This window comes from Saccopteryx leptura, chromosome 2 (genome assembly GCF_036850995.1).
Source record: "Saccopteryx leptura isolate mSacLep1 chromosome 2, mSacLep1_pri_phased_curated, whole genome shotgun sequence".
Taxonomy (NCBI): domain Eukaryota; kingdom Metazoa; phylum Chordata; class Mammalia; order Chiroptera; family Emballonuridae; genus Saccopteryx; species Saccopteryx leptura.
In genome coordinates, this window is record NC_089504.1 from 57181226 (window position 1) to 57199627 (window position 18402).

An 18402-nucleotide genomic window follows, 5' to 3' on the forward strand; every position below is an offset into this window, starting at 1 on the left:
TGGCTAAGGAGCTCTGGCTGGTTATAGTTAAGAATTTGTTTAACATAGTTAATATTTCACAAAACAAAAGAGCTTGGTTATTGTAAATCTCCAAGAGCCAGGAATCAGGAGATCTATGATTTCAATTGAGTTCTGTCACTATCTACCTCATAAGGTAGACAAGCCACTTCTCTGTGTCCCCAGTTTTTGTATTTGTAAGGTGAGGGAAGGAAACATGCTCTAACAGTCATGCAGGGATCTGGGGAAAGAAAATAAACTAAGAATGATGGATTTTGTTTTTTGGAGTTTTTTTTTTTTTTTTTAAGTTATATAAAGGAGGGATTTTATCTCCATTTATTTGAAGGTGGGCTAGAATAGCCTCAAAACAAAAACTTATTTAGAATAAATTGCATTAAGGAAGGAGAGGAATTTGGAGGTATCAAAAAGGCAATGCTAGGGTGTTTTAATTTAAGAATAGCCAAGCAATAGGAAGACTGTGCTTTTAAACAGAACTTTGTCAGCTTTGCATTGTTAAGATGAATTAGTCATAGTTCAAGGACAATTAAAAATCTTTCCAAAAGTGTGCTGCATCCCAAAAATGGGGGGAAAAATTGCTGCTTTTGCATTTGTGTTTATTCTTGGGCAACTTCACGCACGTAACATGTTTACTTTTTTAAATTTTTATTTATAGACTCACATTGCATTTATTAATCACCCCTGATCTCCCATACATCTCTCAATTTTACTACCAACAACACAAAATACAAGGATGTGTCCAGTTTCACAAGAGCTCTAAACATTTACAAGTGTTGAGCGCTTGCTTTCGGAGCGCCCTTCTGATTGGTCGAGCCAATGTCAGTGACATCAACCAACTTACTTTTGATTGGAAGGCTGGTTGCTGGGACTGTAGCGTTTGCAGGAAGTCAGTTAACTGTTTGCAAGCTGAAAACCGAACCAGAAGTTCTCTTTTGTCATAAGAACGAGCGCAACCGACTTGGGAACGTGTGTCCTACAGCTCCGCAAGCTGGACCAGGAGCCAGGAGGCCTGGACCGGCTACCGGACCTAAAGGCACTCCAGAAGATGAGCGGCTACTCCTTTCCAGACTGCAGGCTGTTACCCTTTTAAATGTCAGCGTTCGTGGCTGTAGGGTAGCACGAGGCATCCAAACGGAACAGTCGGATTGGCCGCACGCCTCAGTTCTAGACGCACCTCTCCACGGAAAGGCCATTCTGACTGGCAGGGGGAGAAAGTAAACAGAGTTGAATCACCCTCCCCACTGGCCAATTGGAGGGGGTTTGGATTGTGATGTTATGGGATTCTGCGAATTTGTTACTGAGCAAGAGAATGCCGGAACGGTGCGGACGGGCAAGAGCAGGGGTTCAGAAACCGTCAGTGGAGTGGGCAAAAAGTGTCTCTTAGACGTGGCGCTTGGTCGGACTCTTGCCACCCTCATAGGGGTGGTCGGATGAATGTTCTGGGTCTTTGGCTCCGCGGAGAGGCGGCGGAGGGCGTGTACCACTCTTGCAATTTCCTCTCCCAGCGCCTCGGGGGCGTACTCAGGCGAATAAACTTGCTACCGCCACGTGTGGCATCTTTCCAAGGAAGCCGGCTCGGAGCGGCGGGCGCGCCCGTCGGGGGATCGCGCTGGGCGCAGGACAAGGCGGCGGTGAGAGGCGGCTGCGTGCGGAGGCGCTGCCGGTTACGTAAAGATGAGGGGCTGAGGTCGCCCTGGCGCTCCTGCGAGTCGGAAGCGCCCCGCGCCCCCGCCCCCTTTGCCGCCGCGCCGCGTTCGTCGTCCGAGGCCAGGGCAGGACGAGCCGAACCTCCGCAGCCACCGCCAAGTTTGACCGCGCCGCCGGGGCTGCTGTCGCCCGCACCATGTCCGCGGCCGCCTACATGGACTTCGTGGCTGCTCAGTGTCTGGTTTCCATTTCGAACCGCGCTGCGGTGCCGGAGCATGGGGGCCCTCCGGACGCCGAGCGGCTGCGACTACCTGAGCGCGAGGTGACTAAGGAGCACGATGACCCGGGGGACACCTGGAAGGATTACTGCACACTGGTCACCATCGCCAAGAGCTTGTTGGACCTGAACAAGTACCGACCCATCCAGACCCCCTCCGTGTGCAGCGACAGTCTGGAGAGTCCAGATGAGGATATGGGATCCGACAGCGACGTGACCACCGAATCTGGGTCGAGTCCTTCCCACAGCCCGGAGGAGAGACAGGATCCTGGCAACGCGCCCAGCCCGCTCTCCCTCCTCCACTCTGGAGTAGCTGCGAAGGGGAAACACGCCTCCGAAAAGAGGCACAAGTGCCCCTACAGTGGCTGTGGGAAAGTCTATGGAAAATCCTCTCATCTCAAAGCCCATTACAGAGTGCATACAGGTTAGCGGCGTCTCCCTCTCCCACCGACCTCTGGGGTTAGTTAAGGCCAGTGGTTTTAAACCGCCTGTCTGCGGACCGGTGCCGGTCAGCCAGAAATAATCTTCATACAACATCAGGGTGGTTAATTCTTTGGCTGACCGGCAGGAAATTTCTGGCAGACCGGTTGTTGAAAAATCACTGAGTTAACCTTTGGCCTGGCAGCCTTCTTGAGTGTTAAGGACAATACAGTCGACCTAAAGGGTGCAAACATTTTGGATAAGATGCTATTTAACTCTTTAAATAATTGAATAGTGTAGAGATGGAGAGCTCACTCTTCTTAACTGTCTCCAGCCTCTGGAAACCACGGAGAGCATTAAACTGGAGGACAGAATGCTGAGTGCTAGCTCCAGTGCGTGGCTTCGCTGGGAGTGGTGCTGCCCCTCCCCTGTCCCGCCCCGCCCCGCCCCAGGACTCCCGCACCAGCAACGTTGGTGGCAGGCCACCTGGGCAGAGGCTGGCGGGGGTTGAGGGGGAGTCAGATGGCGTACTTTTTATTTGATTCGCTTGTGGGGTTGCAGAGAAATGGCCAAAACCTGGGGAGACGCGGCACACTTTACATGGAACCTTTTAAGGATGACTAAGGACTCATTTAGCTGTATGCTTGCTACTTTTCAGGGCTTGCCAAGGAGGTTTTAAATTTGACCAAGAGTCCCCAGAGAGGTTTAAAATAACACTGCTTCAGGCGGCGGAGGAGTTTGATCAAGTGATGGTTGGTGGGTTAACTTCACGACTGCTTAACCTCTTTAACGAGAGATTTCGGAGATGGTCCCCACCCCCCTACCCCCGCCCCTTCCCCACGATTTAGGTTCACCGTCCACCGTGAATAGAGCAGTAAGGGAGGAGGATGTGTGTGATACTTGCTGTAAGTCAAGGCTGGGTAATGACTGTTGAAACATCATTTTTTGGAGGCCCCAAATAATGGTCTCTCCCAGGGAGAGCAAAAGAAGGGCTGGTCAGATGAATGTGGCTAGAAAGACATCTGCAGGATAAAATGGGCTTGGAGACTGACTGGGACTGTGGTCAGACAATTCTGTTGTTTCTGTTTAACCTAAGTTTGAAAATATTGACGCTTGGCCATGCTGCTTCACTGCCTTTAGTCAAGTTCCTTTACAAATGCTGTTCTGACAAGGGCTTGCTTGCTCTTCTCACGAAGCGCCTTTCCCCTGTCCTATGTCCCATGTTTAAAAGGTTGTTGGAGTTATTTGGAAAAGTATTGTCATTTTTGTGTAATTTTTGGCACTTTTAAGATGAGGCCCTGGACCTGTGGTTTTAAAATGATAATTGGTTGATTGTTTTGTTTTGCTTTTTAAAAGAAAAGCTATGTAACTGCATCTCATATTTTATTTCCTTTGGAAAGTGCTCCTTGTGGAGGCGGCTGCTGGCACAGGAGTAAAAATTTCCTCCATGGTTAATGCCAAATCGGGTTCTGTTTGGGGTTTTCATCTAGCATACCGTAAAACAGCACGTTTTAAAGTTTGTATCTGTAAGGTTGCAGAAAGACACGTGCCTGAATTGGGGGATGTGACCTTTAGTGTGCCTTCCCAAGGGTGAAGTAGGGGTGCATTAACCTGAGGGTGTTACTCACTAACAGCTGTTACACAGGCCTGGCTGTGTCAGCCATGTTCCCGGAGTTTGGTTGTTCACATGGATCTCCATGCCACCTTGAGCAAAGGCACTTTCTCCTTCAGGGAGCTGCCCAGTTGTGCTTTTGGGGAGGCCTGCAGTGCTTCTGTGTGAGCTACCTGAGCCTACCCAACACAGAAAAAGAATTCTAGCCTTCTGGACCATTCAGCTGAGTGATTTTCTTAGGCATTTATAAAAATGGCTGCTTATGCGTGCGTGCATGCGTGGTGCTCTTTAATTCTCCATAAGGCAAGTCAGCTCAGCTGTTTCAGGAGAACCTTTTACACAGTCAAGAGTGGAAAACAAAATGTTAATCCTGTTTTAAATGCTACAGTCTTTGAAACTAGTGATGTGGTGATTGCAGGTGTCTTATATATGTTTGGGGGCTCTGTAATACTAGGACATGGTTGAACAAAACCCCAGTTTCTGGCTCTGGCTGGATAGCTCAGTTGGTTAGAGCAACATCCCAATATGTAGAGGTTGCCGGTTCTATCCCTGGTCCGGGCACATACAGAAACAGATCAATGTTTCTGTCTCTTTCTCTCCCTTCCTCTCTCTAAAGTGAATAGATAAATAAAAATGAAAGGAAACACATTTTTAAAAAACTCAGCTTCTAGCCTGACCTGTGGTGGTGCAGTGGATAAAGTGACAACCTAGAATGCTGAGGTTGCCAGTTTGAAACCCCGGTCTTGCCCGGTCAAGTCACATATGGGAGCTGATGCTTCCTGCACCTTCCCCCCTTCTCTCTCTCTCTCTCCTCTCTAAAATACATAAATTAAAAAACAAAACAAAAAAACCTCAACTTCTATAAATATCATCAGAAGGGTACTCCTGCTAAAAAAAAAAAGGTATGTGTAAAGGCTACTCTAAATAAGAGATCTGTAGGAGGTTTCGTGCATTGTAAAGTTTCAGATAAGCTTCGATTTAAATTGTCTTTGGTGTGGGGTAAAGGGCTTCCTCGTTTTCCTTTTGCTGGCATTAAATCCAAAAGGTAGACAGAAGATAGCAGTATACATTCTGTGAAGATTGTAAGAGCTAAAATTCTGGCCACACACCCCCTCGTCAGTGTGGCCCAACAAGAATCCCTCAGACGCCTTGCTCACCTGGAGCCTCCTACAGCTGCCACTCTGCAGAATCAGTAAATGGCTTTAGCAGTGGAGTCATTTAAGCAAAATTGCGTTTAATTCAGTATAACTCCCTTTCTCTCCAGTGTCCTAAGGGAAAAGATGTTTTTGAGGTTGTCTGAACTGGGTTCTGATTTGTCCTACTGTTTCCCAATTGTGAGACCTTAAGCAGGTTACTTGAATTCAGAGTGCGCACAGCCTGCTGCTGAATTGTCTTTGCACATCTGTTTGACTTGGCCAACGAACAGTTTAAAAAATTTAATTAGTTACTGTTATCTAAAAATCAGGATTTCTGCACAAATCCAGATTTTTGGCTTCTCTGGAAAAATCGAACAATCTGGCAGTTCTGGGCCTGAATTCCTGCTTAGCAATAAATATGGGGTAATGCCTCTTTTTTTTTTTTTTTTTTTTTTTACAGAGACAGAGTCAGATAGATAGGGACAGACAGGACGGAGAGAGAGGAGAAGCATCAATTTTTCATTGTGACACCTTAGTTGTTCATTGATTGCTTTCTCATATGTGCCTTAACCATGGGCCTTCAGCAGACCAACCCCTTTCAAGCCAGCGACCTCGGGTCCAAGCTGGTGAGCTTTTTGCTCAAAGCAGATGAGCCCGTGCTCAAACTGGCGACCTCAGGGTCTCGAACCTGGGTTCTCGGAATCCCAGTTCGATGCTCTATCCACTGCGCCACTGCCTGGTCAGGCAATGCCTCTTTTTATAATCATTTACATTGTCTTTGTTGGTATTTATTTTATTTTTTTTAAGGTTTTCTTTGTTCATTTGGGGGGGGGGGGGGAGAGAAAGAAGGAGAAGGGGGGAGGAGCAGGAAGCATCAACTCCCATATGTGTCTTGACCAGACAAGCTCAGGATTTTGAACTGGAGACTTCAGTAGTCCAGATTGACGCTTTATCCACTGTGCCACCACAGGTCAGGCCTTTTTTTTTTCTTTTTAATATTTTACTTACTGATTTTTTTTTTCTTTTTTAAAGAGGAAAGAGAGAGAGAATGGGGGGAAGAGTAGGAAGCAGCAACTTGTAGTAGTTGCTTCTTGTATGTGCCTTGAACGAGCAGCACAGGGTTTTAAACTGGTGACCTCAGCTATTCCAGGTCAACACTTTATCTGCTGAGCCACCACAGGTCAGGCTCTGTTGGCATTTAAATATGCAACTCTGCTTTATTTTATTTATTTATTTATTTTTGAGCCTTGGTTTCTTAATCCACAAAATATGGTAATATTACTACTGAACTCAAAGGTTCTTGCGCAAAGTTAAGATAATGTCTGTAAAGTACTTAATAGGATTCCACATACAGTAGGCCCTCAAGAAATTCTGGATCTTATAGTTTTTGTGATAGGAGGTCTTAAATATTAGGAAACATAGGATAAAGTTATTTTTAAGTTGTACTTTAGTACATTTTCTAATATTATGCTCAATTTATTTTTATTCAGCCTCTAGATCAGTGATGTTCTCAGGCGATATACCTCTGAAAGAGCTTAAACTGTGGATCATGGTTAATCTGAAAAAAAGTACAACAAATACACTCTTTTCTGTTTCCAGACATTTTGGACACATTAGAACAAGGGTAGTCAACCTTTTTATACCTACCGCCCACTTTGTATCTCTGTTAATAGTAAAATTTTCTAACCGCCCACTGGTTCCACAGTAATGGTGATTTATAAAGTAGGGAAGTAACTTTACTTTATAAAATTTATAAAGCAGAGTTACAGCAAGTTAAAGCATATAATAATAATAATTACTTACCAAGTACTTTATGTCAGATTTTTGCTAAGTTTGGCAGAATAAATCTTTATAAAACAACTTACTATAGTTAAATCTATCTTTTATTTATTTATTTTTTTTAAAGATTTTATTTATTCATTTTAGAGAGAGGAGACAGAGAGAGAGAGAGAAGGGAGGGAGGAGCAGAAAGTATCAACTCCCATATGTGCCTTGACCAGGGAAGCCCGGGGTTTCGAACCAGAGACCTCAGTGTTCCAGGTAGACGCTTTTATCCACTGCGCCACTGCAGGTCAGGCTAAATCTATCTTTTATTTATACTTTGGTTGCTCTGCTACCACCCACCATGAAAGCTGGAACGCCCACTAGTGGGCAGTAGGGACCAGGTTGACTACCACTGCATTAGAGTGTATTTACTGTAATGTTTCATATGAACAATTAGACACGTTTAGATACTTTGCCTGAAAACATATGGAGCATATTATGGGAAATGCAACCAACATTTAAGTTGACCACCACAGACCTACACCCACGTCACTGCCCTACCTTCGCATGCACATACACACAAAATTCATGGTCCCCTCGCAGGCCCCCCATCTACACCCACACACTACCCCTCTCCAGCACATACCCCAAAGTGGCCCTCACAAACACCCACTCAAAACCACTCCCCAGAGCCTCTGCTGTACCCACGTCTCCTCAATTTCTTCATGAGCACTTAAAAAAAAAGCTTATCCCAAGCTTCCTGACCTTGCAGTCACGCTGTACACACAGCGTATGCATGTGTGGGGTGGGGAGTATCTCAAGCGAAAGGAAACAACTACGTCCAAACTCCAGATCGAAAACCATCAGAACTGCCTGCTTTGGAGTTGCCCTGGCTTGACATCTCAGTGATAGAAACCTTAGGTCTTATTTCCATGCCAGGTACAATTTTGCTCTCTGTAGAGGGAATTAAGTCAGCTGTGCTCAAATGGTGACAGTGGGTTGAGCTGAATAACACTGGTTACAGGATTCTGAAAATTGGAAAGCCCTAACTCCCAACCATCACATTCCAGTTCTACAGGAATATATATTTTTAAACAATATGTATTTAAAATAAGGCAGAAGGACCTTTATGTAAAACAAGGAGAGACAAAAGCTACAAGCACCCCAAGAGTGGCCGCTTCTGTTTTTTCTTATCCTGTTGAACATTTCCCTGCAATACTTAGCCTGTCTAGCTGAAGGGACGGCTAGTCCCCACCAGGAAGTTATCTTCCAATATGGGAAATAGCTTTTCTGGCCTCTCTAGGAATTTACAGCTCAACTCAGGTAGGATGTTTCTTGTGTGAGACTAAAGTTTAAAAATGTTGCTTATATAGATGCCGGGCTTGCTCTATGCCTCTTGTATTCTTCTCTCTTGCTGACTGCAAAAACCTTTAGAGTTACCTATTTCAGGAGAAATTGTGCCATCACAGGTGTGAGAAGGACTCACTTCCACTGCCCAGGAGGGGTTCAGAGACAGGGCAGGGTCTTACTTTGGCCAGAGCCCTAGCCTTAGCTCAAACAGCCCTTTAACAAGCCCCTACCCAGGCTTTACCATCTTCTCTTCATGAGTAGAGACATCCTCTCTGTTTCATCCCCCTTTTTATAGGACTTCCTGAAGTGACATGGAATGGTATTTTATAACCTGACATACTCCATCCAAGACACATTTGTAACTAAGTCTGAGTGGGACTTACAAATAGTTTTTCTACCTTTTTTTTTTCCTCCTTTTTTTTCCCTTAGGGAGACTTTAGACATTTTATTGCTTCATTGTCCTCCCCCATGCCATTTTAGTCCCACGAATATATTGTAGAGCCGTCAATATACTGTGCCCCTTTAGAAGAAGACCATAAACCATTGTTAATAGCCAAGACTTTCTCACCTGCTAAAGATTTAATTTTTGCTCACTTAGGGCAACATCACTCCCCCAACCCCCCAGAGAGACTGTCTAAACACAGTCTCATGTATCCTGTTAGGAAAAAATTATCTAGATTTGAGAAGAGAGCAAAGGGCCACACATGACCTCTAGCTGTACAGGATGATGGGTTCCTAAGGATTATGAAGGTGTCCTATAGGGTTTACCCTTGGGTTTCCAACAAGAGGTCAAAATTCCTTGTTTCCAAGGAAAGATGGCCCGGCCTGCTGTTGAAATCCCAGCGTGGGGATTGAAGGCCTGTGGGGGATCCCACAGCTCTCATTCCTGGTCGCAGAGGTGGGAAGGACCACTGCTGTTCTTCCTCCCCTCCCGCCTCCCCTCCTGGTTTCCATCCTCTTGCTGCCCTGACAAAGAAAAAGTGGGCGGGCCTCAGAAAAGCTTCAGCTACAGGCAGGGTGACTGTTTCACAACAGAAAACACAAGTGTGGAGTAGAATTACAGAGGGAAAACATTGTTTCCCTTGATTTTCCTCTCAAATCTGTGAGTGGTGTGAAGAGAGTGGAGATATGTGTGAATGGGGCCTGGTACCAGAGTAAATATTTTTTGATGTTTTGATGGTCACACCCCATTACTTGCATGGCAAAAATATAACCTAAAGGAAATGAATTTTTGGGCTCTGAATACCAGGGTCAGATTTACGTTCCTGTCTCAATTGTTGACGCTTGTCCTGCAAACGTCATTCTGCAACATCTGTGGGAAATTCCCAGATTGCGTTTCCCAGGGAGAAGTATCATAGGACATATTGGGAAAGTGGTTGACAGTGGTTTTCTTTAATAAGTTCATGGAGAGGAAAAGTTGAGGGGATGATTTCCCAGAGGTTACTTTCAGTAACTGCTGAAACAACTTGACCGCCCTGGTTACAGTAGGCCTTCTAACCCACCAATTTGAATTGTGAATGCCTGATGATCGTTAGTGTTCTTGATTAAAAAAAAAAAAAAGACCACAGCCTTGTCATTTTCATTAGTTTTGACTTCCAAATTTTCCAGTTTTCTCTCCCCTCCTCTTGGCTGTTCTCAGGCTTGGAGAAAAAGCTTGCAGCATTCCAGGCCTGTGCTGCTCAAAGCCTCCCCCACATCCGACCCTCCCACCTTTTCCTAATGTTTCTCCAGCAGGCCCAGCTCCCACTGAAGAGCGTAAATTAGTGCCTGGTAATTGGTACAAAGGCACTTTCTGTTTCTATGCAACACACGCAATAAGGAGGGGTAAAAGGAAGAAGAAGAAAAAACCCACAGACAGCTAAAAAGGAAAAGAAATGGGACCCTCTGTAGTGCTCTTTGAGCACTCCTGCCTCTCGCCCCGCCCCACTTTTTGTTGGGACGTTAGTCACAGGCCTGGGCCTAACTCAGAGCACTTGGTGGCAGCAGTTGTTAGTACCGAAGGAATAGAATTTGGAGGTTGGTAGTGACCTTGAGAGGTCATCACATCCATCATGTTGTCTCTAAATAAGCATATGTCCACCCTCTCAGACAGGGATTGTTCTGTTTAAGCATTTTGAGGGCCTTGGATGGTTTGAAAGTGCACCACTAGGGTTCAAAAGCTGGCTCGCAGCCTTGACAAGCATGTGACTCTGGGCAGAGCATGGACTCTCCGTAAGCCTCAGTTTCTCCAGCAGCACAGTGAAGGCACCAGGTACTCTGAAGGGCTGTTAAGAAGATGAGTGTTGCCTGACCTGTGGTGGCGCAGTGGATAAAGCGTCGACCTGGAAATGCTGAGGTCGCCGGTTCGAAACCCTGGGCTTGCCTGGTCAAGGCACATATGGGAGTTGATGCTTCCTGCTCCTCCCCCTTCTCTCTCTCTCTTCTCTCTTTCTCCCTCTCTCTCTCCTTTCTAAAATGAATAAATAAAAAAATAAAAAAAAAAAGAAGATGAGTGTTAAAGGCCCAAAAGTGGCCCGTGTAGATGTGGTCCTTGGCTGTGGAGTCTTTGCAGGTCTGTGATTTGAATGCTTTCCCCCATGGTCTCCTGAGGATTTCAATTTGTGGTTAAGATTTTTGTTTTTTTAATTTAACCTTAGTTTAAAGATCTGCTTTGAATTAGCCAAATTAACCACGTAAAAAGGGCAGAAGTAGAATCAGCCCTGGACTTCTGCCTTTTTATTATGTTTTATGTCCTCTGTGAAACAGCTCGAGACCTGGTGCCTGTGAGATTTCCTACTCCGCCCTTCCTAGAGCCCTCCTGAAAGTTTAATACCTTTTTGGAGCATTAAGGCCAAGAGTAAACATTTGTCATAGCCAGTTCTCAAGCAGTCCCCTCAGCAAATAATAGGACTAACACTATTATTCATAGAGAATGCCTTCCCCACAAAAGGAGTGAGATGCATCCATTTTAGTTACGCGTGGGATAGTCTGAAACATTTATTTCCACTTGTGCTTGCGGCTCATGTTTATGTGATAGTGTACACACAGGCTTCCCTTTTCGTCTCAGTGTATCATGACCTATGTTAGCTTTTGGAATCCTGAGGTGAGACTTGATTATCTGGATCTAGAAGCTAAAGGTTCTAGAGCAGCAAGAACCAGTGAGCTCACCATCTAAACCCAGGGCCTCTGGGCCTTTTATTTTATTTTTTTAAATGAAATTGAGAATAATCAAATTTGAACAGGAGAATGGAATTCATCCCTGATTGAGCCTTTTTTTAAGAGGGAGGATATTTAAATAGATTAAAATAAAGAGATGGAAGCTTAAGCCATACAAAATTAATGACAAGGAAATGAAATGTAGATAGTAGTATTTGTATTAAACAAACTAAAGACCTTCAGAAAAGAGAAGTAAGCCCCCTCGGAGAGACTGGAATGCGAGGTTCTCTAGGAGAGGATTTTACCTGCAGTGGATAGAGCAAGTTAAGAACATGGGCTTTACAATCCCTCAGACCTTGTGTCTGAATCCTGCCTCTGTCACTCTCTAATTATAGGAATTTTCTTTCTTTCTTTTCTTTTTTTTAAATTGAGAGGCAGAGAGATAGGCTCCCACATGCACCCCAACTAGGATCCACCTGGCAAGCCCCATCTGGGGCTGCTGCTCTGCCCATCTGGGGCCAGTGCCCCGTTGCTCAGGAACCAAGCTATTTCAACATCAGAGATGAGGCCATGGAACCATCCTCAGCACCCAGGGCCAACTTGCTTGAACTATTCAAGCCATGGCTGCAGGAGAGGAAGAGAGAGAGAAAGCAAGGGGAAGATTGGAGAAGCGGATGGTTGCTTCTCCTGTGTGCCCTGACCGGGAATCGAACCCAGAACTTCCATACACCAGGCCAATGCTCTATCGCTAAACCAACCTGCTAGGGCCGAATTTTCTGAGCTTCAGTTTTTCCATCTGTAAAATGTAGTTCAGTAATGTTATACTCATGGATTTATTATGAGGCTTAATTTAGATGAATTATTTAAAGCATTTAGAACAGTATCTCTATATACTGAATATTATAATTAAAAATACAATAATACATTGTACCCAAAAAGGCCTCAGTCCTAGAATTTTTGTTTACAATTCCAGATGAATCCAGCAACAGTTCATTCATTTAAATAATATTTATTTATTGAGTGACTGACATGCAAAGATCTGTGTAAGATGTGAACAATAGTAATAACAATAGGAATAAGGTAAATTGTTAATATTAATAGTAATAGCAGTAATAATAATACTAATAACAGTGACATCACTGTTTATTACATGTTAAGTTCTAAGCCAAATGGTTGACTTACATTCTCACATTTAAACTCACAGAAGTCCTATGAGATAGGAAGGTACTTGTATTCTCATTTTATGTGAGGAATTAGACTTGGAGTTAGTTAACCTAGTCCAAGTTTACTCTGGTATCCTAGTATGTTTCTAGGTGCTTAGAGTTGTGCATTTATGGTTGTTGACCTGGACCTCTTCGGTTTCTGCCAGTGGAAGGAGACCCTGTGTTTTGCATGGCTCTCTCAGGTTTGGCCCTAAATCTACCAGTCTTAAGCTTTCTACTCTTGTGTTCTAACTCTGGCTTGGGGTTGGCTTTTATTTTTTATTTTTAATATTTTTTTTTTTAGAGAGAGAGAGAGAGAGACAGGGACAGACAGGAAGGGAGAGAGATGAGCAGCATCAATTCTTTATTACAGCACCTCAGTTATTCATTGGTTGCTTTCTCTTACGTGCCTTGACTAGAGGGCTCGAGCCATTGACCCCTTGCTCAAGCCAGCAACCTTTGGCTCAAACCAGTGACCTTGGGCTTCAAACCATTGACCTCTGAGCTCAAGCCAGCAACCATGGGGTCATGTCTATGAGCCTACGCTCAAGGTGTGCCCGCGCTCAAGCCGGATGAGCCCACTCAGACTGGCAAGCTCAGTGTTTGGAATCTGGATCCTCAGCATCCCAAGCTGACACCATCTACTGCGCCACCACCTGGTCAGGCTAGGGTTGGTTTTTATAAACCTTAGGAATATCTGTAGAAATCTTGGACTCTGATCAAACCTATCCTGTCTTTTATAATAATTATCCAGAACCTGCTTCCTTCCAATTGAAAAAGACCCTAGTTCCAGGTACATAGCTATATTAGTCAGGACTCTTGATTGCAAGCAACAGAATCCAGTTTTGGACTGGCTTAATAAAAAGTAGAACTTTGCTGGTTCAAATGACCAATATATCTGGGCTTATCTCTAGATAGAGGTACTCTGTCTGCCACCCGCCCTGGCACAGCTTTGCTGTTTTTAGCTTTGGCTTCATGGAGGGACAGGCTGTCTCTGACCAGCGGTAAGATGGCTGACAGCAGTTCCGGACTCCTCCTCTCCTGTCGGTTCAGCCAGCCCTGGGAAAGACAATTCCCCATTTCTAATGATCCCAGCAAAAGTCCTAGGCTTCAAGCTTCATACCTGAGTTAGAATGTTGTACCTGTCCCTGACCTCAATCACTGTTGCATGGATGGGTCACATGCAACATCTGGCAGGGTGGGGTCACCTCTGAAATTATAGACTCAGTGAGAAAGGGGTGGTTTCTAAAAGGAAATTCAAGGTGTGTTATTTATTACCCAAAAGAGGCAGTGGATGCCAGATACACAAAACCAACAGCCATTCACTGCATCCACTTATTTAGAATTAGACAGAATGTTCCAAAGAGCAGATTTTGACAAAATGAGAGATTAGTATATTTTTTCTCCATATTTTCCTTTTCTTTGAAGCGAAAGGGCTTTGAACTGTCTCCAGGGTTCAGGCTAGAGATAGGTCACCCATGCTGTACTAAATGGTCTTTGTAAACGCAGATGATCACCACATGTGTTTCTTGTGCTCATACCTGTAGACCTGCCTCGGTGGATGTTCTAGAAGCCAGTACCCAAAGCCTCACAGAGAACAGCAGCCATGTGATCAGTAACACCATTTACTTGGTCTTAATTTCATTTGTGTGTTCATTTTAATGCACAGAATGGTTGTCACTCTGTGTACTAATAGATAAAGGCCTCATCTTTACAGAGATGAACTGTTTATTTGGCAAAGCCCATTGCAATTCAGAAATCTATTTAGTGTGTTTAATGCCCAACAAAAACACCATAATAAATCATAAGAAGCAAAAATTAGATCTTCAAAATAACTTACAAAAACACATCAAAATGACTTAAAATCCCTATGCTGCCATCATTCCACAGTAGTTTTGTACTGGTGCCATTTTAAGGAAAATAAGCAGCATGACACGCAGACAGCTGGTTTTCCCCCTTTTGTGTTGCAAATCATGGCCAGCAACAAAATGCTTGTCTGGAGAGCATAATCCCACTGAGGCGGGGTTCCCAGCATGAAAGAAATATGGGCCACGCCCCTCCATCCTGAGTCATTTCTCCTCAATGTCCTGCATGTGTGAGGACGACTGTGGTTATCGCAGCCTTACTCTGGTACCAGCAGGGTACAGAAATTGAGCCTGGACGGGAAAAGCTAGAAACGTGCTGAAATAGCATCATGAGTGACTCCAAGTGCCACAGCCTGGCTGGCAGGTAACGTGGGCATCCTACTAATCGGAGACCATGTTCCTCTCTAGTCTTTTCCTCTCTTGCCCATTGTCTTTTCTGAGCCAAAGGCTTCACTTTCCTGGATGGCCCTCGTCTCCAATGCAGCCTCCATTGGAAGCTGTGGGTGTGCTACAAATAATTTCACCTAAGTGCACACAGGGAGAAGCTTTCCTCGTGTTCACTAACAATGCCAAAATTCTCAGTGTCCCTTGAAAAGTAGCTATGCATATTGGGTTAGAAACTTCCCAGTCTCAAATCTGGATGTGTAGAAGGTAACTGTCCATAACCAGTCTGAGTTCTTGAGCCACTTCACCCCCCACTCATTTCCGCTGTTAAAGCTAGAACTTGATTTTGGCAATCCAGGGTATCTCAATCACTCCTTTTAGATTTTATTTATTCATTTTTAGAGAGAGAGGAGAGAGTGAGAGAGAGAGAAGGGGGGAGGAGAAGGAAGCATCAACTCCCATATGTGCCTTGACCAGTCACGCCAGGGGTTTCGAACTGGCGACCTCAGCATTCCAGGTTGACGATTTATCCACTGCGCCACTACAGATCAGGCTCAGTCACTTCTGTGTTTAAGTTTTATCCGCCTTTGGGAAAAAGTTTGCAAAATCAGAGTTCTCTCTTCCTCTCCCTTTGCCTTTTTTTCTCCTGGGATTGATCTATCCTTTGTTAGGCAAGAGGTTCACCTCTGATTGTGCATCATGGAAAGGTTGTCGTGTTGCATGCCATCCTCTGACGTGGTGGTCTCCCCTGGGGTGTTGCGCACCAGCTCAGTCGCTGACATGCTGGCTTCCTCTGCTGAAGTGGTCCTCTGCAAGGTGGCTCTAGACATTAGATCCTTGCACTTTGTGGCTTAGTCCGCCTGTGGCCTTTTCCCAAGTGCTTGGTTTCAGGCTCAGGAACACACAGGCCCTTTCTCCGTCCTACATTTGAAAGGCTGCAAAGCCGAGAAGCATGCACGGAGACCTTTCTCTCAGGGGGGCCACCAGCTCCTTTAACCTGAGTCATTATGGGGACTTGACTAGAAGGACTTTCACAGGCAATGGGCATGCTGTGGGCCAGCTGCCAGTGGCTGCTCCTCTGGGACTGCCCAAGCCTGTTTCTAAAAGGAGAGGTAAGCCCTGGCGGATTAGCTCAGTGATAGAACATCAGCCCAGCATGTGGATGTCCGCAGTTCAATTCCCAGTCAGGGCACACAGGAGAAGCGACCATCTGCTTCTCCACCCCTCCCTTTCTCACTTCTTTCTCTTTCTATCTTTTTCTCTCTCTCCTTTCTCCTCCCCTCCTGCAGCCATGGCTCGATTGGAGTGAGTTGGTCCCGGGCACTGAGGATGGCTCTATGGCCTCTGCCTCAGGCTCTAAAAAAAAAAAAAAAAAAAGAATGGCTCTGGTTGCAACAGAGTAATGCCCCAGATGGGCAGAGCATCTCCCCCTAGTGGGCATGCCGGGTGGATCCGGGTGGGGCGCATGTGGGAGTTTTGTCTCTGCCTCCCCATCTCTCACTAAAAAATAGAAAAAAATGAAAGGAGAGTCGAGAATGGCAGTCACTACTTAGAGACCTCTGCATCAGTTCTCTACACACAGCCCCTCTAATCTCTTTCTCTACAGCTCAGGTTTTGGTAAGAAACTCTGACAAATTAAGAAAGTTTAAGGAGTTCGGAATCTGCTTTACATTTTTAAAACTCTGTTTTGAAATTTAAAGCTCAGTGGTATCTTATTCTTTATAAACCATCTCTGCCCTTCCCAAGTAAATGCACCTGAGAATTAAGAGCGTTAGAAAAACATGCAGTAAAAGGCTCTCTCTATGTCAAATTCAGGCTTTTGCTCTTCTTTCACATCTAATCTTGTTTTGTGCTCAAAACTGAAGGAGAAATTTGAAAACCAATTCCAATCTAAGGGTGTTGTTGGGCACATCACCTGCCCTCTGAGTGGGCTTTATCTGATATAGGACAGATTTGCATTTGATGGTTATAAAAATCACCCAGAATGCAAAGATTCAAAGAATCTATGTTTGTATGAGAGTTTTGCCATCAAACATTTATATTCATTGTTTAGTGGATAGTAGGTTTATTTATTGTTCTTCTTTCCCACAAAGAACTGGGGAGAAGCATCATAGTCTAGGGTGGCACGGAGAATGAGGGCATAGCAGTCAGCTCCTCTGGGCCTGGACCTGGCTGTGTGGTTGTGAGAGCTCGCTTCACCTCTCTGCTCATTCAGAATTGCTGAGATGGGGGCCATGTAATGAGACAGCAAGACATATCTCTAGCTGGGCTGAGAACCTAGAGAGTCAAGAGTCTGTGGTCTGCCATCTTTTTCTGAGGCAGCACTTGAGCCGCCTCACAGATCAATTGAGACGGGGGACACACTAGCAATATTCAGACAGGCTTGCTTCCTGGACACCAGTGTGCTCCAGGGAGGAAGTGCTGGGGGACAGGTTACAGACACACCCGCTTCCCAGTTCAGAACTTAAATCGTGTGGCCAGCTGCCTTCCACAGATGTAAACACAGGGGCCAGGAAGTAAAATCGCTCATCCAAGCTCTAGAGTGACTCTGTTGTATCAACACAGAAAGTATAAAAGGAATCCAAATCACAAGAGGGATTCTGAGAGGGGCCACAAGCAAATGGGATGGCATTCAGGCAGAATTACTCTTCCCGAGTCTAGCAGATTATACATGTGTAAGTAGCAGTATTTTTGGCAAACAGGAGTGTTTGGATTTTTTTATTTTTTTTAGTCCAGTATGAATTAGAATGCTTTATGTAGGAAAATATAGAATCATCTGTACCCAGAGATGGCCTGCATACCTCCTCTATCAAGTATATGGGTGTGGATGCACTTGAGAGGAATGGAATTGAAAAATAAAGCAAAGGCTCACATTTTGTACCTGCAAGTCAAGGTCATTTTGTCATAGGTAAGAGAGATCAAACCTTAAAGGACAGGGGCATCAAAGTCCTGGTGTCAGGGCAGGTATATGTGACACATGCCTCACCTCGTCCATGAGGAATGCTGTGTTGGTCTTGACTTTCTACTTCTGCACACTCTCAGTCCCCAGCTTCCTAACGAGGATACACCTTGGTGGGGCAGTCCTGCCGTTTCTGTGTGATTCTGCATCTGAAGGGAAATTCCTGACTGTTCTTACGGGGCCATTTTCCTTTCACATGTAGAAGCGTAGGAGAGGGGGAGGGGGAGGAGGAGTGAGAAAACATGTGGTTTGTTCTGAAAGTTCGTCACGTTCTAACAATTCATTTGAGAAAGAAATAGAATGGTTCCTCTCCTTTCTTTGGTCTTAGATACTGGAGTGTTCCAGTGATTTCTCAATAGAATATAAATTCTCCCCTCTGTATTCCCGACGATTATATAATCCATTCATGGAAAAATTTTAACTCAGACATGCCATTGTTTTCTTGTTTTCTGTAAGACTTTTTCATGATTTTTCTCATTATAAAACAAATTTGTACTTACTGTTTTAAAAAAATTTAGAAAATATAGGGGGAAATCACAGAAAGTAGTTACTCTTTTTCCCCTCAACTATGATAAGTGCTGTTCACAATTTGTATATTTTCTTTCAGGATTTTTTCTCTCCATACGTGTTCACACA

At 44.7% G+C, this 18402-nt stretch overlaps 1 protein-coding gene across 1 annotated transcript in view; it reads left to right on the plus strand.

Annotated features, from left to right (window-relative positions):
- The first annotated feature begins 878 nt into the window (after positions 1–878).
- Positions 879–18402, plus strand: part of KLF9 (KLF transcription factor 9) — a 30035-nt gene continuing 12511 nt past the window's right edge. The window contains exon 1 of the mRNA XM_066368007.1: positions 879–2363. Within this exon, the coding sequence (XP_066224104.1) occupies positions 1859–2363 (505 nt within the window). The 5' untranslated portion in view covers positions 879–1858. The remainder of the gene's footprint in view (positions 2364–18402) is intronic.